The sequence below is a fragment of the Berghia stephanieae genome, chromosome 1, assembly GCF_034508935.2.
Source record: "Berghia stephanieae isolate SIO BIC M18660-M18661 chromosome 1, UCSD_Bste_1.3, whole genome shotgun sequence".
NCBI classification, from domain to species: domain Eukaryota; kingdom Metazoa; phylum Mollusca; class Gastropoda; order Nudibranchia; family Aeolidiidae; genus Berghia; species Berghia stephanieae.
The window spans coordinates 44,070,431-44,096,164 of NC_088360.1; the positions used below are offsets into that span (position 1 = coordinate 44,070,431).

Below are 25,734 nucleotides of genomic sequence, written 5' to 3' on the forward strand. Positions count from 1 at the left end.
GCCGATATTGAGATCGAAAGTATCGATACTAAAAATTATATCGGGTAGGCCTTCGGAAATAAGATTTTTAATCGATAAATTGACAGTAATTAATTATGATCCTCGTCAAGAGACAAACATAACACTCAGATAATGACTAAGAGAGAAACATATTCAAATAAATAAAAGGTTACAAACGTTATAAAAGTATTAACATAATTTTATAGAGCGATATATTGAATGAAAAAAAATGAAATAAAAGTAATCGAAAAATTAATAGTGCATCTATACAGTTAATATTAATACATAAAAATATATTATTTGTTTTATGTATTTATATATATATATATATATATATATATATATATATATATATATATATATATATATATATATATATATGGCATGAAAATGTAAATTAAATCTGCTTAGAAATATAAATCCTTAATCAGGCCTCCTAAATGGCACCCGTTTGTTAATAACTAAATTAGGTTCAAAAGTATTAGAAGCCAAGATAATTACAGGTAGTAGAGCTGGCGACATAGTGTTTATCCCTAGAATCAATCTGACGACAACAACTGATTCAGGCTTACCATTTATTCTAAATAGAATACAGTTTCCGGTAAAATTGTCATTTGCAATGACAATTAACAAGTCTCAGGGGCAGACATTAAGCAAGGTGGGGATTTTCTTACCACAACCGGTATTCACACACGGACAACTGTATGTTGCTGTGTCACGGGTCAGAGGCTATAGTGGCTTACACTTCATGTTGGGCCGCACAGAAAAATCAACCGAAGATATACCAAATTGCACAGACAACGTTGTTTACCAATCTGCCCTCATTAAATGAAGGTGAGTACAGTATCGAATGAAAATAGTTCTTTCCCCGCGAAATTGCGGGCGTTTTGCTAGTATATATATATATATATATATATATATATATATATATATATATGTACATATATATATATATATATATGGGATGAAAATGTAAATTAAATCTGCGTTGTAAACCTGAAATTACGGCCAATAACGCACTGTATCTCTGACCAAAACAAACGAGCTAGGCGGTGACCAACAACAACATTACCTCTCACCCTCGATAACAATTTGAAACAACTTAATGACAAAATCGGATTAACATCACTGTCATAGCTAATAAATACCAGGAAAAAATGGCACAGGATAGAAACAAGTGAAGAATCTTTCACTACAAGAATGAGATGAACGACTGAGGTTGCAAAGTCCTATTACATTTAAAGCGGAAAACTTTAAGTCAAGTAAATCCGGGGATCTCATGGCCGATTGAGGGTGGAGTATCACTCCAGTCTCGGTTTCACCTAAGTCTCTACTAATTCTGGTACTTCTCTATTCTTTCGTGTTATGGTCAAAACACGAATTCCCGATGATTTTTCCCTGTAAAACGCCGATTCTCTCTACATTACATAGCTTTCTTGGAAAAATGTTAATCCCTAGATAATTTGTTTCTTTAATGACCACAGCATTCCCTAGTTGTCCTATGTATCCGTACAATGGCTGGAAGTAAATCATTTATGGAACACCATTCAAATGTATATTCAATGTTGGTTTGGTTGGTTGTTGTTGTTGTTGTTGCTTTTAAATATTGGGGGAGGGGGTGTATTTTGTCTGTTGATTTTTTAATACACTGCGATAATTTACAGACGGTCGATGAATAATGATAAGACTCGAAAAAATTTCTTATTGATGTCTTAAACGTTGGAATGCTTTAATAAATATTTAACTTCGTTCAACTTTTAATATTTGGTGCGATTTTTACAAATGTTTATACTCTTTTCAATTTTTGATAATTGTTGTTAAAAAAATAATAACTTTTAATGTTTTCAAAAGTACTCTTTTAGGCCTGGACGATAAATCTCATCGTTTTATTAAGGTATCGAAGTCCTGTGACACTCCAATGTCGGGTAGTTCCATATTTAATAATACCACTCTTCTTTTGTGAAAACCATTCAATGACTTTATGACTTGCAACAAGCGGCAAATCCTCGAAAGGGGCGATACTTCAAAATAATCGAATACTATAATAATAATAGAACAGTAAAGTTGCTGCCCCAAACGTAAACAAATGTCGAGAAGCACATGGCAAACCACATGTTCCTGTCTTGACAGCTCACGTTCCAATGTAAATAATAGAAAAAAAATAACCTTTAAAATTTGGCTGTTAGGTGGCAAAAGAAACACATATTCATAAATACTCGATCATGCATCAAATAATGTCTAGATATGGATATTTTATGGAACAAAAGGTAAAATTTTCTAAAATTTATCAAAAGTTACAGTCTATCTATTTTTAGACCAGAGCAAATTATTGCGCTGGTGTGAACAAAACGAGAATTATTCGGAGCCTGATTTTCATAATAATTTAGCCTTATATTATTATTTCTGCAACTGTTAGATTTTATGTAAACATATTTTCAATACTGAAAGTGTATTGCCTACAACTCAAACTACAAAATTGGGAGACCTATATTGTGCGTAAATTATTCCGGTCCGTAACGGAAATCACTAGCAACTTGTTATTGTTTACGTTTTGGGCACCTAACTTTACTGCTCTATAGAACAGTAAAGTTGCTGCCCCAAACGTAAACAAATGTCGAGAAGCACATGGCAAACCACATGTTCCTGTCTTGACAGCTCACGTTCCAATGTAAATAATAGAAAGAAAATAACCTTTAAAATTTGGCTGTTAGGTGGCAAAAGAAACACATATTCATAAATACTCGATCATGCATCAAATAATGTCTAGATATGGATATTTTATGGAACAAAAGGTAAAATTTATCAAAAGTTACGTCTATCTATTTTTAGACCAGAGCAAATTATTGCGCTGGTATGAACAAAACGAGAATTATTCGAAGCCTGATTTTCAGAATAATTTAGTCTTATACTATTATTTCTGCAACTGTTAGATTTTATGTAAACATATTTTCAATACTGAAAGTGTATTGCCTACAACTCAAACTACAAAATTGGGAGACCTATATTGTGCGTAAATTATTCCGGTCCCTAACGGAAATCACTAGCAACTTGTTATTGTTTTAACTATTTTACAGTGTTTGAAATTATTCATATTATAAAGCGCAGCTCTGGTTATAGAGCTGCTCCTTTTTTATATATATACATCCTATTTCCATTGTATTTTTTATCTTATGTGTAAATTATAACACGTCTGTACAAAAAATTTCCTTTTTGGGATGCAATAAAGTATTATTATTATTATTATTATTATTATTATTATTATTATTATTATTATTATTATTATTATTATTATTATTATTATTATATTATTATTATTATTATTATTATTATTATTATTATTATTATTATTATTATACTTATGAGATTCTATATTAGCATCCAAACCGCCCAGGCAAAATTCCGTTTTGAGGCGTCAAGCAGGCACGTGCTGTCTATAGATGCACAATAAGAAATGCTTTCCCAAGGCCTTCAAATGCCTCGCCTCGACAAATCTCAACTAATTTCATTAATTTAAACCCTAAAAAACATATTTTAATGAAGAATCTGAAATAAATTAAAGTAGTTTAATAGATGATGGAAGAGAAGCAAGTTTTATTGTGATTTCATGTGAGCTGACTCTGACACAGGGATAAAGACTCTGACACAAGGATCAAGAGAGGAAGAGAGTGCAGGGCGTATGCTAGGTTCCACCCTAGAAAGAGGAGCGTTAGCTCTCCTCTTTCTAAGGTTCCACGTGCAATGGTTAAATCACAATCTATTAATAGAGACAAATATACTGTATCTCTGCTTCTGGTGGCCACTAGCCTATAATATTACAAGTTTAGAAAGCCAGGTCCGGAAATGACATCTGAATAGCAATACTACAACGATATTTGAAGTCCTTCCTATTTCTATGCAATACTATAGTGTTTTGTAAGCATTACCAAATGTGCTTTATATGCTTCTAAGAATCCACTAAATTTGAAGTGAGAGAGCGAAGCTTGGGCATTTTACGTAATCGGTGCTTGTGTGTGTGTGTGTGTGTGTGTGTGTGTGTGAGAGAGAGAGAGAGAGAGAGAGAGAGAGAGAGAGAGAGAGAGAGAAAGTATGTATGTATGTCTGACTGTGTGATGTGTGTGGGATACTATGTTTTTGAGCGTTGCGTGAGTTGCTTTGTGTTTGAGTGTGTCGTGAAGTCTTAATTTATTTGATCGATAGAGACCTAGATAACCACGCCTCTCGGACAGTCGTCATCAATGACATTGATTGGTAAACATAGCGAACTACACAGGCTATGCGACTGATGGTATATGTTTAAGTAAAATATCCACTGTTCTACCACTTGATCAATAGAACAAACACAGAAAACTATTGATAAACTTAAACGTTTATATTATGTTCGAGAAAATCGTGTGATAACTAGTCACCTATTTGGTGGTATAAAAACAATAACAATGATCAGATAGAGGTCATTTTCATTCATTTGTTTATAAACAACCAACTAGTTTTGTCCGAGCACAGCACGTGTGAAGGTATGTCACAAATTCCATGTTTTGATCGGTCAAAAATCTACTGGTTAATCATGGTTGTATTGTCGTTTACACAAAAGGCCTTTTGTTTTATTATTAATTGTGGAATATGTGGGTTGTGAATGTTAGCCAAGCTAAACTTTATGGATTTATTAGTAACAATATTATTATGAGAAACAAAGTATGCTTGTCCAGGAAAAAAAATCACTGCACATGCCTGGGCGACAGGTCACAAATCTCATTGTTTAGTCAGAATAACTAATACTTCATGGTACCGTCCAGTCTGCCACAACGGTAATCTCTATAAGACGGAATACTTTCTAAGACAAGTGGCTACTACTCTTGACTGCCTGCCCGTAACCCCGTAGCTCAAGGGATGAGCTGACAGCTGTTGACATGTAAGCTGTCAAAACGAACAATGATTGAAGGGTCAATAATCTAAGGCACCAATAATTCTTTGGTAAAAAAAAAAAACATCTCAAGAACTCACTAGATCAAAAATTGAAATTGTTCCTTGGCGGGGCTTAGCGAGTGACTGTTGTGCTGCTGTAAACATAATAGAATAGACTTAGATCATCAAAGGTTGTCTACACGGGTGACATGCTCATAATATCCCTATTATTTACCCCCAGCTATAATCTGGACACAGAAGGGATGGGCCTTAAAGGCGGTCCCAAGTCTGATGAAATGTGCTTATCAAGAACCCAGAGAGGAATGGACAGTAAATGTTAGAAGGAAAGGGTTAAATAAAGTGTGCCAACCACAACGTCAACAATAACAGCAACATAACAGAGACAAACCAATCAACCAACTATTCATTCATCTGAAGATATGAATTCAATCTCTCTTCTTCCCAGTAAGTGGGTTTGTGTATTCTGGGTTACTGTTGGTGCACATTATAGATCTATACGAAAAACAAAATTTAAGAAAGTCTACACATACCAAATTTCAATTGATAATTTTTATACAAATTTGACCCGTACCCACTCCACACCTTCCACGTTTTCATAAACGGACAATAGCTGCTCAAAAATAGAAATTAATGTACAGCGTCGGGGATCAGCAAAAAAGTATAATGCTCACCCGTGGAGGAAATGCCATCACCCAACGTATACGTATATGCAGATCTGACATCCGAACCCACGTATGGGCCGAGTTTAACATTTTTGTAATGGACAATATTTTGCGTAATTTTTTTTTTAGATTTCCATTACAACAATGAGCCCATAAGGAATTGGGTCATAAGACCTACAAATAAGTGCACGTCGCCTCACCTCACATCCTTTAGATTTTTATCTCCGAACTTTCTTAGTAGGAACTCGTCCTAGACGATATCTACCCGGTTCGTCCCTGCCCAGCCCGCCCTGCCCCTCACTCACTCCATTCAAAATCAAAATGGCTGACATGAACAAACAAAAGGAGATGGGAAAAGAGAACAACGGTAGTGCTAACAACCAAACAGTTCCAGAAATAGGAGATCATTTTCTCGTCAAAAGATACAATTCTTTGCACGCGGCAGAAATAATTCAGATTAGACAAAATGATGAGGGCAATCAAGAATTATACGTCCACTATGAAGGCTTTGACCGAAGACTTGATGAATGGGTTGATTTGAACAGGTAACGGACGGTAGGCACTGAAATGAAAATTCAGTTTTCAAATGACAGTATAAAATCTGGTTTACTATGATGCAGTATACCATCCCGATGATAAAACCGTTTGAATTTTGTCTCTAGGTTATATAGAAGCAGAGTTATTCTATTTGTTATGCCTTAAAAACACCCAAAAATTAGAGAGGTGGGCCTTTGGCCGACCAACCTCCGCTGCACGTCCAACTCGCCTTGAGCATGCATTCACGTAAAATATAAAGATTTTTTTTAAAAACTACCTCTGTTTCAAAAACTAGCATCTTTCAAGTTTCTAAGAAACATTTTGATTTTTCAGAACTTTAGTTCCTTAAAAAAATACCGGCCAATCTGACGCGTTGAGTCGAATGAAAACGAAATTTTGTTGTTTACACGGCTGTCATTATTCCCAGACGCCTGTCTGGGGATAATAAAAATTCGTTATCCCCAGACAGGTGTCTGGGGATAACCAATTTTTGTTATCCCCAGACACCTGTCTGAGGATACTATCCTCAGACGCATGTAGCAAGTGGGCAGAAAGATTTGCAAAATGCCAAACTAGGCGTGAAAAATACCAAATATTCTGGAAAAAATACTAGTGGTTGTGTCCCAAAACAGTTATATATCAAGTGATATTTAACACAAGATGAAAGTAAATAGTGATCAAATGTCAAATCCAGCTCTTTTTTAAAAAATATTTTAAAGCAAATGGATCAGTGAAATTTCTTTTGTTACTTTGATCTGAAAACGTCAAACTGGCAATTCGACCAGGAAGAAAGTTGTTAATCATCAAATCTGTTCATAGTCCACCAACCATTTAAATTTTCATTACCAACCTACCTGTTAACTTTATTGATCATCTCTTGTTTCTATAATTTGCTCATTCTGGCCACAATTTTGGGGACGACCGGGAATAATTTTTATGTCGCGGACGAATTCCTAGGCCATGGTGTTGTTCGCCCCAAAGCCCAAAACCCACACCTGTTATTTTCCTGTCTGCTTCGCATAAGACAATACAATTTAGTATCACACGTCCACAAAACTAGATCCAACAACATATTTTTATTCGAATCAGAGATGAAAATAACTACCAAAACAAGGAATCAAAAATGGTGGAAATATGTTTAGCTCATATATGAATTTAAAATATTCCGATAGCGGTGTGGATAGGCAGCTCAGTGGGTAAGGCCACCTTTCATTTTACTCCTTTTAGCTGCACAGATTCGACCCAGTCACGACCGCCCCCCCCCCCCCCCCCCACTCATTTTTTTTTTTTTTACTTTTCTTTCTTTCTTCCCAATTGATTTTCATTGTTTTCACTTTTGTTCCGAGTTCCGAGCAAGAGTTTTTTTTTAATCAGTTGAATTTTTTATTTCTCCGATAATATTATTTCATTATTTAATTTGCTCTCGATCTATTATTGTTTTTTTTGTTTTGGTCAATGATAATAATAATAATAATAATAATAAAATAATAATAATAATAATAATGATAATTGTAATATTTGTTATTATTATTACTATTACCATCATAATCATTATTATATTATTATCAATAATAGTATTATTTTTATTATTAATACTCTTATTATCATACTATTACTATTATTATTATTATTATTATTATTATTATTATTATTATTATTATTATATATTATATAATAATATAATAAAAATAATATAATAATATATATTATTATTATTATTATTATTATTATTATTATTATTATTATATTATTATTATATTATTAACACTATTCCCTGCTCCGAGGGAAATCTCTCTTTTTCTTTTTTCTTTTTTATATTTTGACCTAAACCTTAGAGTTTTTTGTTTGCTAAACCTTTATGTAAATGTTCCGTTTCTGAGCATGAATTTCTTAAATTGTTTTTATTTTAAAACAATTATTGTTTTTATGTTTAAAACAATTATTGTTTTTTTTCTCCTCTATCTGACCATTTGGTCGCTCTCTGAATATTTCTGTTTGTTTGCTTTTTAATTATTTATTCTTTTTAGACACTATTTGAGATCGGAGTGGAGTCGAATTTATTTGCTAGAAACTAGAAAAAAACAAGAGAGAGAGAGAGAGAGGGAGAGAGAGAGAGAGAGAGAGAGAGAGAGTTTAATAATAAAAAAAAAGAGGTGGGGGGAGGATGGATGGGACATTTATCCCTTTCAACGTTCTGTAAAAAGAAGACGGAATTTTTTTTTTTTTAAAAAAAGTGACGTTACCAGGATTTGAACCCACAACGTCGATTATGGTCAAACTTCCAGGGCAGACGACTAAACCATTCGGCCATGACACCCACTTCGAAGTCGACGCATATTGTGTATATGTAGTAACAACTGATTTCAATGTTGGTTAATTTTATGTTTTTATAGATATTTTATTAACTTTCCTTATTTCTATGTGTATCTGGAAACATTCCATATTCTGGAATGTGGATAATTGTTTAAAAGAGCGGAGTTTCAAATATGCGTCTGGGGATAATAAAAATTCGTTATCCCCAGACAGGTGTCTGGGGATAACAAATTTTTATTATCCCCAGACAGGTGTCTGGGGATAATCACAGCGTTGTTTACACGGTTCAAAAGAAATGCCGTAAATAAGCTTTCATGGACTTCCTGTGTTGTTTTTACAGTGTCACGTGACCGTTTTGAGAAATTTGTCGTCTGCTACAAATAATTAGACCGGTAGGGGGTAGATATTTTCGTTGGAGCAGAGAAAAAGTGAGTATTATTTCTTGTACTTGTAGAGAGGCCTAGGGTCCACCAGCAGTCAAGTTGATTGAATGAAAGAAAAAAAGCCTTTTTTATCCGCCGCCACCACCACCTTGAAAGAGTGGAGGGGGGGGGGGGTGCATGCCGACGAGAGGGAGATGTGTCGATTGGTGACCTTGGTGACGTAGAGCATCTCAAGGATGCTGGCAGTTGCAGTTGCAGGTATTCTTAACCCCTTAACAGCGAAGCTAATTTTTTGCTTTTAGATAGTAGTTTGCTTTTATCTTTATTATTGTTAACGGGGAATACAGCGTTTCCACCAAGAGAGTAGCCAGACTATCGCAACTTGGACTTCAATTGTCTATAATAGTTTTGCCGTTACTTGTCTTTTGATGATAGAAGATTTGGTGTTAGGTCAAAGATCGAATTTCGCCGCTAAAAGGTTGCATTGCTACTGGGTTTGCTCCCCCCCCCCACCCACCTTTTTTTTCTTCTTTTTTTTTCACCTTAGTATTGTTGATTGCTGCTATTTCCTTTTTTATGATTAGCAAGTGCCGAAGGAGTCTCACAGGATGCAGGAGTACTGCAATTAACCCTTTGCCAGTGACACTGATTTTTTTGTTTTTCAAATAATAGTCTTCATTTATATTATTTTTTAACGCAGATAAAAACGTTTCCACCATAAGAGCAGTAAGAATATTGATAAAAAGCGCTTTGAGCATGTTGGGTGGATATTGCTCTATATAAAAGCTCAAGTTTTTAAATTGTAATTTGTTTATTGTCTTTTGATGAAAACGGTAAGATTTTATTTTTGGTCCAAGTAAGATTGATATTCGCCTTAAAAGGTTAAGTTGTTTTGTTTTTTCAGGTTTTTATTGTTTTGTTTTTCAAATGCGGATACGCTGCTTCTTCCTTTTTTTTTCCTCAACTGGCAAGCTATCGCTGTACTTACCCGCATGGCTTGCACACACAAAAGGATACATCTAGGTCACAAAACCTTACATCCAGGTCACAAAATCAGACAACTAAGTCACACATCAAGACATCTCTGTTTCGTTTGTTCCAAGACAGCAAAACAAACCAGGCGTCTTGGAGTTCGAAAGACCTTTCCATAAAATATTTGGTATTTGCAAGACCCTAAGAAAACAATTCCCGATACAGCTCTTGTGCACGGTTACTTATGACCTTGATTTCTTTCGTACCCACCCCCAAAATCCCACTTATTGTGTGTTATAGGTAGAACATATTAAATAGCTGGGCTGCCACATGCGTGACTAAATTGGCCAAAGAGAGAATCTATACTTTGGCATTAGACACCCATTACCCGATGTCTTGGTTTTTAATCCTAGCCTAGTGAGAGAGAAAAAACAAAACAATCATACATGTATCTGCAAACAGCAGAACGTTTTCATTTTACAATGAGATGGGAAGGGGAAGGGATAACACTATAACGAGAGAGAGAGAGATGGGGGGGGGGGGTAGTAAGGGGGAGTGGGAAACGATGAAAGAAACAGTGGGTTGCCTGATGACATAGATCAAAGGATTGTTACATCGGTGTTCACGGAGTGTACTTGTGAAATTTTAACCTTTTACAGCGACACAGATTTTTTTCTCCGGATTGCTTATGCAGAATAAATCGTTTCCACCAAGAGTGCAGTAGTCAGAGTATATTTTGACTCAGGCTTCAATTAAACTATAATTCGCAAAGCTTGTCTTTTAATGATAACATTAAGACTAAGATCTGGAGTTTGGGGAGTGTAAGATGGAATCTCGCCATTAATGGTTAAAATTGTTTTGATTTTTAAAAAAATAACACACACCACACACACACACACGCACACACACACAAACGAGCGCGCGCGGTCATGACAGCGAGGACCATCTATTGGTTGTGTTGCAACGGTAAGCCAGTTTACGTGTACGTAGATCCTGAGGCTAGATGCCCCGTTACCGTGTACGTAGGCACTCCCAAAAAAAAAAAAGAGAGACACACACACTCACACATAAACACACACACACACACACACACACAGAGTCTCGCATCCGCTACAAACTAATTTTGCACACCAATTTTTACTGCGCTTATGCACCAAATTGCATACCTATCTAGGGATAGTTTTTTCCGTATCTTTTTCTCAATAAACATTTTTAAAAACCTTTTTTTTTTTTTTTGCGACCGCATCTTGAAAACAGATTAAGCCTCCACGATTTCGCGAGGAATGAATGATGAAAAAATTTACGATATAATTTCAAACACAACTTTTGAAATTCATCAAGGATTGTCTAGTACCGAATGTTTTTTGATGGAAAACAAATGCATCTTCAAATCTAAACTGCTTTTGACGGTAAGCGGTAAGTTTAAAAAAAAAATTTCTGTCCAAACGAACGATTGGTAAGGATTAAGAAGCTAACTATTGGTAACCGCGGCGCAGCTCTCTAGACTAGAGAGGTGGGCCTTTGGCTTACCAACCTCCGCTGGACCTCCAATTCGCTTTGAGCACACATTCAAGTAAAAGATAAATATTTTTTTTTAAAACCTACCTCTGTTTCAAAAACTAGCATCTTTCAACTTTCTAAGAAACATTTTGATTTTTCAGAACTTTAGTTCGTTAAAAAATACCGGCCAATCTGACCCGTTGAGTCGAATGAAAACGAAATTTTGTTGTTTACGCGGATTAAAGGAAATGCCGTAAATAAGCATTCATGGATTTCCTGTGTTGTTTTTACAGTGTTACGTGACCGGTTTGAGAAATTTGTCGTCTGCTACAAATAATTAGACAGGTGGGGGGTAGATATTTTCGTTGGAGCAGAAAAAAAGTGAGTATTATTTCTTGTACTTGTAGAGAGCACTAGGGTCCAACAGCAGTCAAGTTGATTGAATGAAAGAAAAAAGGCCTTTTTTATCTGCCGCCACCACCACCGTGAGAGTGAAGGAGGGGGGGGGGGGGGGGGTGTGTCTTTTTTTTTTTTCTTTTTTTTTTTTTGGGAGTGCCTACGTACACAGTAACGGGGCATCTAGCCTCAGGATCTACGTAGACGTAAACTGGTTTACCGTTGCAACACAAGCAATAGATGGTCCTTGCTGTCGTGTCCGCACATGCTCGTGTCTGTGTGTGTGTGTTATTTAAAAAGAAAAAAAAAACAATTTTAACCATTAATGACGAGATTCCATCTTACACTCCCCAACCTCCAGATCTTAGTCTTAATGTTATTATTAAAAGACAAGCTTTGCGATTTATAGTTTAATTGAAGCCCGAGTCGAAATATACTCTAACTACTGCTCTCTTGGTGGAAACGATTTATTCTACATAAGCAATCTGGAGAAAAAAAGCAGTGTCACTGTAAAAGGTTAAAATTTCACGAAGTACGCACCGTGAACACCGCTGTAACAATCCTTTGATCAACGTCATCAGCAACCCATTGTTTCTTTCATCTTTTCCCATTCCCCCTTACTATCCCCCCCCATCCCCCCGCCCATCTCTCTCTCTCTCTCTCTCTCTCTCTCTCTCTCTCTCTCTCTCTCTCTCTCTCTCTCACTATATAGTGTCATAGTGTTATCCCTTCCCCTTCCCATCTCATTGTAAAATGAAAATGTTCTGCTGTTTGCAGATACATGTATGATTGTTTTGTTTTTTCTCTCTCACTAGGCTAGGATTAAAAACCAAGACATCGGGTAATGGGTGTCTAATGCCAAAGTATAGATTCTCTCTTTGGCCAATTTAGTCACGCATGTGGCAGCCCAGCTATTTATTATGTTCTGCCTATAACACACAATAAGTGGGATTTTGGGGGTGGGGACGAAAGAAATCAAGGTCATAAGTAACCGTGCACAAGAGCTGTATCGGGAATTGGTTTCTGAGGGTCTTGCAAATACCAAATATTTTATGGAAAGGTCTTTCGAACTCCAAGACGCCTGGTTTGTTTTGCTATCTTGGAACAAACGAAACAGAGATGTCTTGATGTGTGACCTAGTTGTCTGATTTTGTGACCTGGATGTAAGGTTTTGTGACCTAGATGTATCCTTTTGTGTGTGCAAGCCATGCGGGTAAGTACAACGATAGCTTGCCAGTTGAGGAAAAAAAGGAAGAAGCAGCGTATCCGCCTTTGAAAAAAACAAAACAAAAACAACTTAACCTTTTAAAGGCGAATATCAATCTTACTTGGACCAAAAATAAAATCTTACCGTTTTCATCAGAAGACAAAAAACAGAATACAATTTAAAAACTTGAGCTTTTATATAGGGCAATATCCACCCAACGTGCTCAAAGCGCTTTTTATCAATATTCTTACTGCTCTTATGGTGGAAACGGTTTTTTTTTTCTGCGCTAAAAAATAATATAAATGGAGACTATTATTTAATAACAAAAAAATAGTGTCACTGGCAAAGGGTTAATTGCAGTACTCCTGCATCCTGTGAGACTCCTACGGCACTTGCTAATCATAAAAAAGGAAATAGCAATCAACAATACTAAGTTGAAAAAAAAAATGAAGAAGAAAAAGGGAAAAAAAGGAGGGGGGGGGGGGGGGGGGGGAGCAAACCCAGTAGCAATGCAACCTTTTAGCGACGAAATTCGATCTTTGGTGACCTAACACCAAATCTTCTTTCATCAAAAGACAAGTAACGGCAAAACGATAGTCTGACTGCTCTCTTGGTGGAAACGCTGTATTCTCCGTTAACAATAATAAAGATAAAAGCAAACTATTATCTGAAAGCAAAAAATTAGCTTCGCTGTTAAGGAGTTAAGGACACCTGCAAGCATCCTTGACATGCTCTACGTCATCAAGGTCACCAAACGACACGTCTCCCTTTCGTCTTCATGCAACCCCCCCTCCCCCCACCCCTCCACTGTCATGGTGGTGGTGGTGGCGGCGGATAAAAAAGGCTTTTTTTTTTCATTCAATCAACTTGACTGCTGTTGGACCCTAATCCTCTCTACAAGTACAAGAAATAATACTCACTTTTTTTCTGCTCCAACGAAAATATCTACCCCCCCCCCCACCCACCCCCACCCCCACCGGTCTCATTATTTGTAGCAGACGATAAATTTCTCAAAACGGTCACGTGACACTGTAAAAACAACACAGGAAGTCCATGAATGCTTATTTACGGCATTTCCTTTAAACCGTGTAAACAACAAAATTTCGTTTTCATTTGACTCAACGGGTCAGATTGGCTGGTATTTTTTAACGAACTAAAGTTCTGAAAAATCAAAATGTTTCTTAGAAAGTTGACAGATGCTAGTTTTTGAAACAGAGGTAGGTTTTAAAAAAAAATATTTCTCTTTTACGTGAATGCATGCTCAAGGCGAATTGGACATTCAGCGGAGGTTGGTTAGCTAAAGGCCCACCTCTCTACATGGATTCAGTAAATAGGAATGATGCTGGAACCTAAACTGGTGCAAATTTTTTTGGTTGCAATTTGTCACTTTGTTTACGTATCTGGGACACCTTCCATAAGCTACTACATCCCAACAAGTATTCTTGTTCTCGTAGGGGGTTTGGGAGGGGGTAAACTTTTTAAAAAAAATAGCCTGACACACTATTTTCACCATACGGTGATAATGGTGTGGAAGGCTATAATATTCAGTGTACGGTGATAAAAGTGCGGGAGACTATATTCATTATAATGGTGTGGAAGGCTTATATTCATTGTATGATGATAATAGTGTGGGAGACGATTTTCATCGTACGGTGAAAATAGCCTGACACACTATTTTCACCGTACGGCAATAATGGTGTGGAAGGCTATATTCACTGTACGGTGATAATAGTGGGGGTACTGTAATATCTTGGTGATAATAGTGTGGGAGACTATTTTCACCGTATGGTAATACTTTGGTGGACGATTTTCAGCATACGGTGATACAGTGCACTCTCCCGATAACGACATGGCTCGGGACCAGAGGTGCATGTCGTTATCGGGAACATGTCGCTATTCGGAAAATTTCAAGATGGCGGAAAAAGGGGTGTGGTTAGACCCTTAGAATGTACATTAATGTACCAACCATAGTGGGTGATCAGTGATCAGACTTTCCAAACATGTAAAATACACGAAGTGTGTGTGTGTGTGTGTAGTTTTGTTGTTTTTTGTTTGTTTGTTTGTTTTTGTTGTTGTTGTTGTTTTTTGTGTGTCATTTTCCCTCTGTTGTTTATCCGGGCTTGGGACCGGCATGAGTGCAGCTATATTTAATAATACAACTGAACACATGGCCACATTAAAAATGTTTTTTTTTGTTGTTTTTTTTGTTTTTGTTTTTGTGTTTTTGTTTTTTTGAACTTACTGTCGGATTTCGATTTAGAGAAGAAATCCATAATCCCGGTCTGTCGCTTGTTGCTGTAAATCATAGGGCCGACTTTATCTTCCATCTGATGCAACAAGTCGAAAATAGATGCACCATCCTAATGTTGCAGTGCAAACCGTCTGAGAGTTTTTAGTGCCGAATTTGCGTCACTATCCGTGACAAGAGGGGCAGCTTCATCTTCATCATCGTCGTCATCTTCGGGTGGCTCCTGTCTCTGTTTGATACTGTCAACGATGGAATCGACTGATACCTCGCCGGTCACTGCCAAGTCGCTGTCGATGTTGACGTATTTCTCGAGACCGGCATCTGCATCGTCGATACGATTGAACAAGGCAGACAGCTCCTCAATCGCTGAGTCGGCATTGGGTGCACGTTGAGTTGAATCCTCCTCTGCGCAGAAGCCAGCATGCTTGAAGGCAGTGATTTTACGTTTTTGAAGCAGCACGGGTTGGCCGACTTCCCGATAACGAGAAGGGGAAGTTTTTCTGTTCCCGTTGAATTAGTTGCGATGAGTACCGTTAGTCTGTCTTTCGCTTGTTTGCCACCGTGGCAGGCTTCTCCTTTAATAGTGTGAGTCTTGTTCGGGAGGCAGCGGAAAAACAGGCCTGTTTCATCCGTGTTGAAAACGTCACGAGGTGAATACTCTTTCATCAAACTGGACAGAGTTGTTGTTTTCCATTCATTGACGATTGATGTGTCCACGGAAGCAGATTCGCCGCAGGCCACCTTGAACACGATGCCGTGTTGTGGCTTGAATTTCATCAGCCAACCGCTGTTTGCTTGAAAATCTGTTACGCCTAGCCTCTCCACAATAAGTCGGGCCTGCTCGCGGATAATGGGGCCAGAAGTAGGGGCATTTATTGCTCTTGTTTGTTTAAACCATGTCAACACAGCTTCGTCTACGGTCGCATTCGTTGCAAGGCGTCGTTTCTTGCGCTGAGGTTCATGGCTGCTTGTCTCTATCTTTGTCCTGTTCTTGATTATTGTTGATAAGCTGTTGTGGGGAATCTCGTACTTCTCAGCGATCTGTTTCTTGGTTAATGTCTTTGTGTCCACATCAGCCAGAAATTGCAGCTTGACATCTATTGTCAGTATCTTTCTTTTTCTAATAGCAGCTGTCGACATCTTGGGGTGCGTTATTGCTCTCAGGTGAATACAATCGATTCAGCGGTCAGCGATGTGATGATTGACTCATTCAATGCGCGTCACCCTTTTGTACCGATGACAATAGACACAGGTGTGTTTTCATTGGCTATGAGGTGCCTCTGGTAGGACATTTCATTGGCCGATAACAAAGTGATCTCATTGGCTATGAGGTGCCTCTGGCTCAGAGAATGAAATGAAACTTACCGGAAACAACATTTTAGCTATTTTTATTTTTGTATCTAGCAAAGTCACAGCCGATTATTGCTAACTCAATGTCGTTATCCGGAGATTGGTCTAAAAAGTATGTCATTATTTAGAGTTTTATTACTAATAACATATAGTAAAAAAATCGGGACAGGGGGCCAATGTCGTTATTCGGAGAGGTCGTTATCGGGAGAGTGCACTGTAATAGTGTGGGAGACCTTTTTCATCGTACGGTAATATCTTGGTGGACGATTTTCACTGTACGGTGATAATAGTGTGGGAGACTTTTTTCACCGTCCCGTAATATTTTGGTGGACGATTTTCACCGTATGGTGAAAATAGCCTGACACACTATTTTTCACCGTAAGGTGATAATGGTGTGGAAGGCTATATTCAGTGTATGGTGATAATAGTGTGGGAGACTATATTCATTATAACGGTGTGGAAGGCTATATTCACTGTATGGTAATAATAGTGTGGGAGACTTATTTTCACCGTACGGTAATATCTTGGTGGACGATTTTCAGCATATGGTGAAAATAGTCTGACACACTATTTTCACCGTACGGTGATAATGGTATCTTGGTAGCTAACAAACGTCGCGGCGTTTGTCTGTGTTGAACCCATGCATGACCTCAAGAAGTAGCGGGTAGCGGTTCAAGATAGACATAGAGATTGAAATCACTATTTCTCGAGTTGTGAACAGCTCATACTCATACAGTAGAGCCACGCCCTCCCCGGCCAGGTGTTTTGTTGTACCAGAAAGGTCCCGGGTTCGAGACCCCATCGCTGCCACGAAATTGGAAAGCTTCATCGGTAACTGTAAACTGTAACCAATTCTGAATCCCGCCTGTATTATTTTGGGAGGCCCTCCGAAAGCTCATCATGCCAAATATTCGCTCCTACTCCTAAGAAAAAATGCAACCTAGTACCTTTAACTGCTACCCCTAATAGGAAAAACAAATGACCTCTAACTATCCCGAATAGAAAAAGACAAAAAACAAAACAAAAACAACCCTATGACTGCTTTGCACTGCCTTTCAATACCTCACAAATCAAAATGGCGGCCGAGAATCAAAACAATGGTCAAATTAGGAATTTTTTAACTTTCACAAATCTATCAAGGTTTGTTCTATATGATGACAAATTGAATAAATAAACGTCTGACAAAAGGTCCAAAGTGAAAATACAAATTGAAAGAAATGCTATAACGAGGAGCTTTCGGGAGGCCTCCCTTGTTCTCTGCAAACTTTTTCTTTTTTTAAAACTGGTCTGCGCGCAGTAAGAAAATGAAAATGATGTCAGGTCGAATTCTAATGGTCTGGATGCAGAGGCGCATACGTCACAGTTAGTATCCTGGCTTGTGATTGGCTAATACATACTGTGAAAATAGTCTGTCAGACTATTATCACAGTACGGTGAAAATAGCCTAAAACACTATTTTCACCGTACGGTGAAAATAGTCCGTTTTTATTTAGGCCAGCTCTAATTCTAATTCTCCGAACGCTCAGGTAAATTAACTTGATCTCTATTTCTCCGAATGGTCGATTCGCTTCCAGTAACTGATGGGTTACGGACGCGTTGTGGATGCAAAAGTAAATGCTCAGATTGGACAAGGAATTCCCATGAATCATCAAGCTATAGAGTTTTTCAGACACATTGTTGACAAAGACAGATAATTTTATCAAAATGTTGTGCTATCGCGAATACTCCATGGCGTGTTCACTTTTGCACTTCATGCTGCACTATCAAAGAGAGAACAGAAGTAAACCTAAATAACAAAGCCAAAGTCTCAAGACGGGAACGCAGAGGCTAAAAGACAGGATAGCACAAACTCAGGATAGAAGTCTAACAGAAAGTTGGGAATAAAAGACAGAGGGCCCAGACACTGGCAAAAGAAAACCTCAAAAAATGCATACACATTCATCATTCACACAGACACTCTCGCAAATAACCAAAAAAAATCTTGAGAACGGAAACCGAGCATTAGGAGAACTAGTCACTTCGTTTTTATTATTATTTACATCCCATTTGTTATCCTGTTTTTCTTTGCTGTTTAAAAAAAAATATAATAATAATAATTATAATAATAATAATAATAATAATTATTATTATTATTATTATTATTATTATTATTTTCTCTCTTTTACAGAGATGTTCATTGCATTTTCAATTTTCATAATTTTCAGGTTGGATTTGTCAACAAAACTTGATGATTCTCAAGGGAAGTCAAATGAATTGGCTCTTTCCTTTTCTGAGTTCAGTGATGGAACAGATAGAAAGATAACTCGCAACCAAAAGCGTAAACATGACGAGATCAATCATGTACAGAAAACGTTTGCAGAAATGGATCCAACTACAGCAGCTCTGGAGAAAGAGCATGAGGCCATTACAAAGGTATTGTTATGATATATTATGATTTACTAGTTCTTTGTTCCTGATTATTTTGAGATCCATTTTGGATGTGCTACATTTTGATCTTGATTATTTAATTTTCTGCAATGTTAGTGTCAGTTATGTTTTTTTTTATTGTTTTCTTTTTAGTTGTTTACTTTTTTTTTTTTTTTTTTTTTAATGCAGTGCAGCATGGAAATTTTGAACAAGTTGGGACCTGACCTATTTATTAGAGATTTCCTTGTTTTTAAGATTTACGTGGCTAGTAATCATACAAAGAACATTGTGAAGAAAAGTGTGTGTGTGTGTGTGTGTGTGTGGGGGGGGGGGGGGGGGGTAAACACGGGTGGCTTCAGTAAGGTCCCATCGAGGCGTAGCGTTGAGTGCATCTTGTTTCATTCAATAACGGATGGAATAATGTTCCCCTTTACATTGGCTATAATAAGACAAAGCCAGCACTTCCCATTTTTTATTAAACACTCAGCATGCCGCGTTCCTCGCTTATCTCTTTTGCGCTTCTCCTCTCATCTCATCTTCCCCACTCCACATAACTTCTTTGATTTTAATACATAACAGTAATAGCCTGAGATCATCATTGCCTCTCTAGTCTCCCTATGGTACTTACTGGTACACATTAAATAGAGTGATGCGTCACGTATATGACACTGGTCAAGCATGCAGCCTACTTCCCTCCAAACAGACTCACACACCACGCACACATTCTCCACATTAACAGATACCATTAAGGCCAGGTACAGAGCGATGACAGCTTTCGTTTTTGGCAACATAATTTCATCAAGAACACGAAAGTTAGGGTCCATTTTGTAAGAGATTTCTGTGTTAGCCTCTGATAGTGTTCGAGATTTTTTTGTTGCCAGTATTAAGATATTGAAAATTGAGGGATTAAAATGGCCAATTGAGAGGTTTCAATTTCAAGATTTCTGTAATTTCGAGACTTTCGTGCTGCACTGTAGTTCGAATAGATCTTTGAATAAATTCTATTATTCTTGATTGAGAGAAAAGAAGAGGATTTTTTAACATGAACAATTGATAAATGATTGAACTTTGAAAATTTTGATAATGATGTTATTCATAGGTATAAGGATTTCTTGATTGATTTAGGGAATGTGGTAGCACTCTAGAACCATTTAAAATCTCTTGGAAAAATAAATCCCCCAAGTCTTCAAGTAATGTATTTAAAATATTCATTACAATGCTTTCCAACAGTTTGATACAAAAGCAGGCTTTCCTTTTTTTTTCCCCAATGCACGGTAAAAATTATAGCACTCCAAAAAAAGTCAGACAACGTGGTTGATAGTAAGAAGGGGTAACAAAATAAGTTTGGGAAGCTTTTTTATAATGTAATGGGCTTTTAATGCCAAAGGACAAAGGTGTCAGTGTCAGTAAACCTCTCCAACTCTACACAGTTGAGTAATTGGTCTATTTGCTTAAGAGTATACAGTTCGAGCCATCAGGAATCCTCTTGTAAGAATCTGTCCACAAATGACACTTGAGAGGTGACTTGCACTGTATAAAATGAAAATTTGGTCTTTATGACCAGCAGCTGTGGGAATCATTGTTTCTCAGAATGAATCAAGGCTCTTGGTGTAACAAATGTTGGAGCCCCATGAAAAGGTGCCAATTCAGTCAATGCTAATAAAATCGTGACACATTTTTCCATGGTAATAAAATTGACTACAATGCATCCTGAATACATTGAAGATGTGAACAGAACAATCCTTTTTTTAAAAATCATACATTCTTTGAGCATTCGGATTCAGTGAAATTCACCCATTGGTCCTGTTAATGTTGTTTTGTCCCGGTTGCATTATATTTTGTTGACAATATTATATCAAAAGTTTCATGACAATGTTTTTTATGAGGTGAGGAGCAATTAGGTTCTGTGGGTTTTTAAAATTTTTTTTTTATTTTTTATTTTTTTTTTCATTTTCCCCTCAGTTGATTTATTACTAATTTTCAGGTGAAGTATATTGACAGAATTCAAATGGGGAAATATGAGATTGATGCATGGTACTTCTCTCCGTATCCTGAGGAGTATGGGAAACAACCTAAGCTGTGGATTTGTGAGTTTTGCCTAAAATATATGAAGCTGGAGAAATCGTTTCGATATCATCAGTCACAATGCACATGGAGACATCCTCCTGGAAAAGAAATCTACAGAAAGGTTTGTTGTTAATTCCATTGGCCTTCCATGCTGATTGGGGTTTGGGTATGATCGGTCCACCTTTGCTATTTCTTCTTTCCTCTATACACTCTTACTTTTTCATGACATATTTTGTCTTGAGATCTAGAATGGGGCGATTTGATTTTGATTTTGCCCAGGCACTTTAGCACAGTGCGTGGTAATTAAATTACAAATTGATTGATGCTATTCAAATATGATAGATTTTATGCTTAAATTATTAATTTATTGTTTTGTTTTATTTGCATATTGTAAAGCGCCTCTGAGCACATTGTGGATCCAGGCGCTATATTCATTCATTCATCACTGTCTCGGGACTAGGCACCTATTTTAATGCTCATACAGACCTGTCGTTTGTGCTGATTTAATCGGGACTGTCCCGATATTTATGCGAAATTTGCTGCTGTCCCGATTTCCTGATTTTTCTCTCTCGCGTCCCGATTTCTCTTTTTACCCGAATTTTTTTAGTTAGAAAAAAACATTGGTGGAGAATGTTTTTTTTAGCGGTAATCAAATGATGAGGTGACCGTATGAACCGGATGTGTATAACATATCCCCACTCCATTGTACGGTATCGATATAATGAGATCGGTAATGTTGCCCGGTCATAAGTATTTCTTTTTATAGTATGGGCAGACGGGATTGAATTCGTAGGTGTTATTGTTTCATAGAAGACATCGATACCTGTGCTGTGGTTTATTTCAATTTCGTGCACACCATTCGTTCAATCGTCAATCACCAGTCACAGTCACTGATTCATTGTTCTCAACTCTACCTCGTACTGAGCTGAATTGTTAATTGCAGCTTCTGAGTGATATAATTCTGATCAAGATGACTCTTATTAGTCGTGGGCAGTCTTGTTATGGCTTTGTGCCATCACCAAGTCTTCTGGCCAAATGTGGTCGACAATAACGGCACTACACCTGTGAGTTTAGTGTCCTCATGTGAGTGTTTTCAAAAAATATCAATGTAACGTTTTGTCCCTTATTTTCAAGCCTCCTGATTTTTTGTCCTGTGTCCTGATTTTTTGAGACCTTGGTCCTGATTTTTTGTGTCGGTAAAATGGCAGGTTTGCTCATATGGCCCTCCTGTTCATGGGGATGTGTAAGTGCAGCTACACCAGTCTTGCTGTCACATTATTTTTATTTTACTGATGCTGAAATGACATAAGAGTGATGTAAAACCCAGAAACAAAATGTGAATCATGTTGTTTGGTCCCAGAATTGGTAGATGAATTCTAATAAATGGAATGTTAAATAAATTTTTTGTTTGTTTGTTTAAAGTGTTTTTCATACATTTTTTTTCCCTCAGGGCACCATTTCTGTCTTTGAAGTTGATGGAAAGGACTGGAAGATATATTGTCAAAACCTTTGTTTGCTGGCCAAGCTGTTTCTAGATCATAAAACTTTATATTTTGATGTTGAACCATTCCTTTTCTATATCCTCGTTGAAGTGGACCGCTATGGGTGTCATCTTGTGGGCTATTTTTCCAAAGAAAAAGAATCACCCGATGGAAATAATCTGGCTTGTATATTGACATTACCTCCATATCAGAGAAAAGGTTATGGGAAATTTTTAATAGCTCTCAGCTATGAGTTATCAATTATCGAAGGGGTTGTCGGCTCACCCGAAAAGCCTTTGTCAGATCTGGGTAAGCTAAGTTATAGAAGCTACTGGATGTCTGTGTTGCTGGATTCCATATACAGGATGGGGGTGAAAATAAGCATGAGGGAGCTTGAAAAGATGACATCAATTTCATACACAGATGTAGTCAGCACTCTACAAAATCTGAACATAATCAAATATTGGAAAGGAAACCACATTTTGTGCGTCACACCTAAAACAGTGGAAGAGCTGTACCACAAAATTCATAAACAACCAACGCTAACAGTGGATCCCTCTTGTTTGAGATGGGATAAACCAAATAGTAATAAGCCACCAGTGAAATTGACCAAGAGGTGAACTTACATCAAGTTTTTACATTTCCTTATTTTTAATCCTCCAGCTTCGCAATGTTGATAACATAGTTTGGAAATATGTGGTTACAGGACAGTTAAAATTAGGTGCTCTAAATTTTTTACCCATCAATTAATTTGTTATATTTATCATGTGACCAACTGCAACCCAAGAAAATTCTTTTAACTTTTCATCCACATGTTGATGACCAGAGGAAATATTGATACTGATATGTAAATACAGTTGAACTTGTATAAGCAATCACCCATGGGACCTTCCTCACAGATCTAACAGATCCAGCTACCCAATACCTCCAGGATGTTCAGGGGGTCAAAAAAAATATCTCAGCTTTGTCCAGGATCAACCCCTTTTCCTTTACTTGTGAAACAAGTCTTCTACGGAAGGGCTACTGGGTGGGGTTCCTGACCTCTCATAGTGGGCAGGGAGGTACATACTGTGTCTTCTATCCCCCTATGTCTGTTTTCCAACATGCTTTCTGTCTTTGTCTTGGAATGAGATTACTTGGTTTTGTCCTGGCCCTGGCTGGATACCCTAGCTGGGAGGGAAACAGTCAAATGTATAGTTAGCAAGTTTTGGGAGATGATATTTTTTTCCTTGTAAATCATCTCCCTGTTATGCACTGTATTGTTTTGTTTAAATATTATATATGATTTTTAAACATTTGAGTGTATCCTTCTTCTTAGTTGGGACCTGGGCTTGTGTGTGGATGAGACTTTTAGGTGATCTCAAACTAAGTACTTTGATAGTGTGCTCTTGGAATCTACATCTGTTTCCTATTTGAACAAATTCCCCTTTGTCTTACCTTTTCTTGGGTGCTTTAATTGTAATTCTAGAACTTTTGACTATCTCATTTTCTTCCTTTTTACTGGCGCTGATATGACCTTAATGTGTTGCAAGCGCCGTAAAACCCTTAAAAACAAACAAAACAAAACAACGGAAGGGCTATCAGGTCTCCCAATCACACTTATGGCATGTTCAATTCTAATTGACCATTATACTGGTCATCTCAACTCAAGCATATCTTGCGGTTTTCTTGTTCTGCTTTTTGAAGAATTCTTGAAATTAGACTGAAGGGAGCAAAATGATTATGGGTAGTAATTTTCCCAAGATAAATTGAATGCATTAATGCAAAGAGACTACCCATTCTGTTTATACAAGAAGCTGTTGTACTATTATCTGAAAATGTTTTCTCTCTTCTTCGTTCCTCAATCCCTCTGTGTCAATACCATTGCAAGAAATCCCATACCCTGACAAACAGCGTCCGTGTACAGTGTACTAGTGTACATTTTAAAAAAAGATTTTAAAAGGAGCCATTCAGCTCATGGAACCTGAGTTTATCCTGTTTTCTATAGCGTGAACCGGACAATAGCAATTGCTTGCTACCCCTTGGATATGATGCTAGTCTATCGCAAAGTACTTTCCACCAGATCTAACAGACCCAGCTACCCAATCACTGCTAGATGGACAGGGGGGTCAGAAAAAATCTCGACTGCACCTGGGATCGATCTCGGTTCCTTTGCATGTGAAGTGAGTGCTCTACCAACTGAGCTATCAGGATACTCTGTACATTTCAAACACCAGTTTATTATGAGTGATAGGTCATGGATAACTATCTGGTACATTATATATCCACCATTCTAAGTCGTTTTACTTCCTATTATGGAATAGGGATTAGAAAAGGTTAATTTCCTTTTGATATTTTTAACCCTTTTTTCTAAGGATTTCTAGCCTCTTATACTATAGCGATGCAAACATATTTCTGATACTGACAGATGCCAAGTGTCCTATTACTTCAGATAAGCGCTGCAAGGAGATCTTAGGTAATGAAATAATCTCACAGTCACAGCACAATGATTTAATGTTTGTGACTTTTTTCTTATTTGGATGAACATCCATATTCTCACAATATATAATAAACTCTAGAAATTCCATTTTTGTGCCTGTTTTAAATTCAGATTTTTCTGCGTTTATTGTGAATCCTAAGGAGTCTGGCAGCTCAATTGTAGTATCTAGATTATTTTTACATTCTACAGTTGTATTTCCTTGAATGTAAATAAAATACTACTACTATTTACCTACCTATCTACCAACCTACCACTACTAGGTACCACAAGTAAAAAATCAATTTCCTCTGAAAGTTATTTTTGTTAGTATTAGTATTATCATTTTGTTTTCCGACTTTTAGCGTGTGTTTGTACGCTTGCGCGTGTGTTGTGTGTGTGTTTGCGCACGCATATGAGTATGAGATTGTCAGCTGAAGTACAATTGAATTGCATTGTGTAGTAACAGAACAAGAGTGAGATGATAGGCTAACAATGTGGATTGATAGATGGACAGGTAGATAAATGATATGCACTTTTATTGTTTAAAAATGTAATATTTGCTATCATTAAGTCCGATTCATTTCATATTGAATGTTCAAATTTTATAAAGTCACATTGGTTTATAAATGAAACTGGAGTCTGTGTTGCTAATTCAAATTACAATACACCGTGGAAATTTCTACCAAATAAGAAAAACCTTATGAATAACTGGGGTATGAGTCAGCCCGTATAGTCTGTTTGAGGTCTCTTGACCTCCCATTGGAGATCCCCCTATACGTGTTTCTGTTTTACGATTTTGCTTTCTGTCTTTGCCTTGGAAAGGGATTACCTGGT

The 25,734-nt window shown here is 37.1% G+C and overlaps 1 protein-coding gene across 1 annotated transcript; it reads left to right on the forward strand.

The window, feature by feature from the left end:
- Positions 1-5,825: 5,825 nt before the first annotated feature.
- Positions 5,826-25,532, forward strand: LOC144975495 (histone acetyltransferase KAT8-like). The gene is made up of 4 exons (XM_078919646.1): positions 5,826-6,127; positions 18,693-18,900; positions 20,879-21,082; positions 22,412-25,532. Exons 1-4 carry the CDS (start codon positions 5,904-5,906, stop codon positions 23,060-23,062), a joined length of 1,287 nt encoding a protein of 428 aa, XP_078775772.1. The 5' UTR covers positions 5,826-5,903; the 3' UTR covers positions 23,063-25,532.
- Positions 25,533-25,734: the final 202 nt, after the last annotated feature.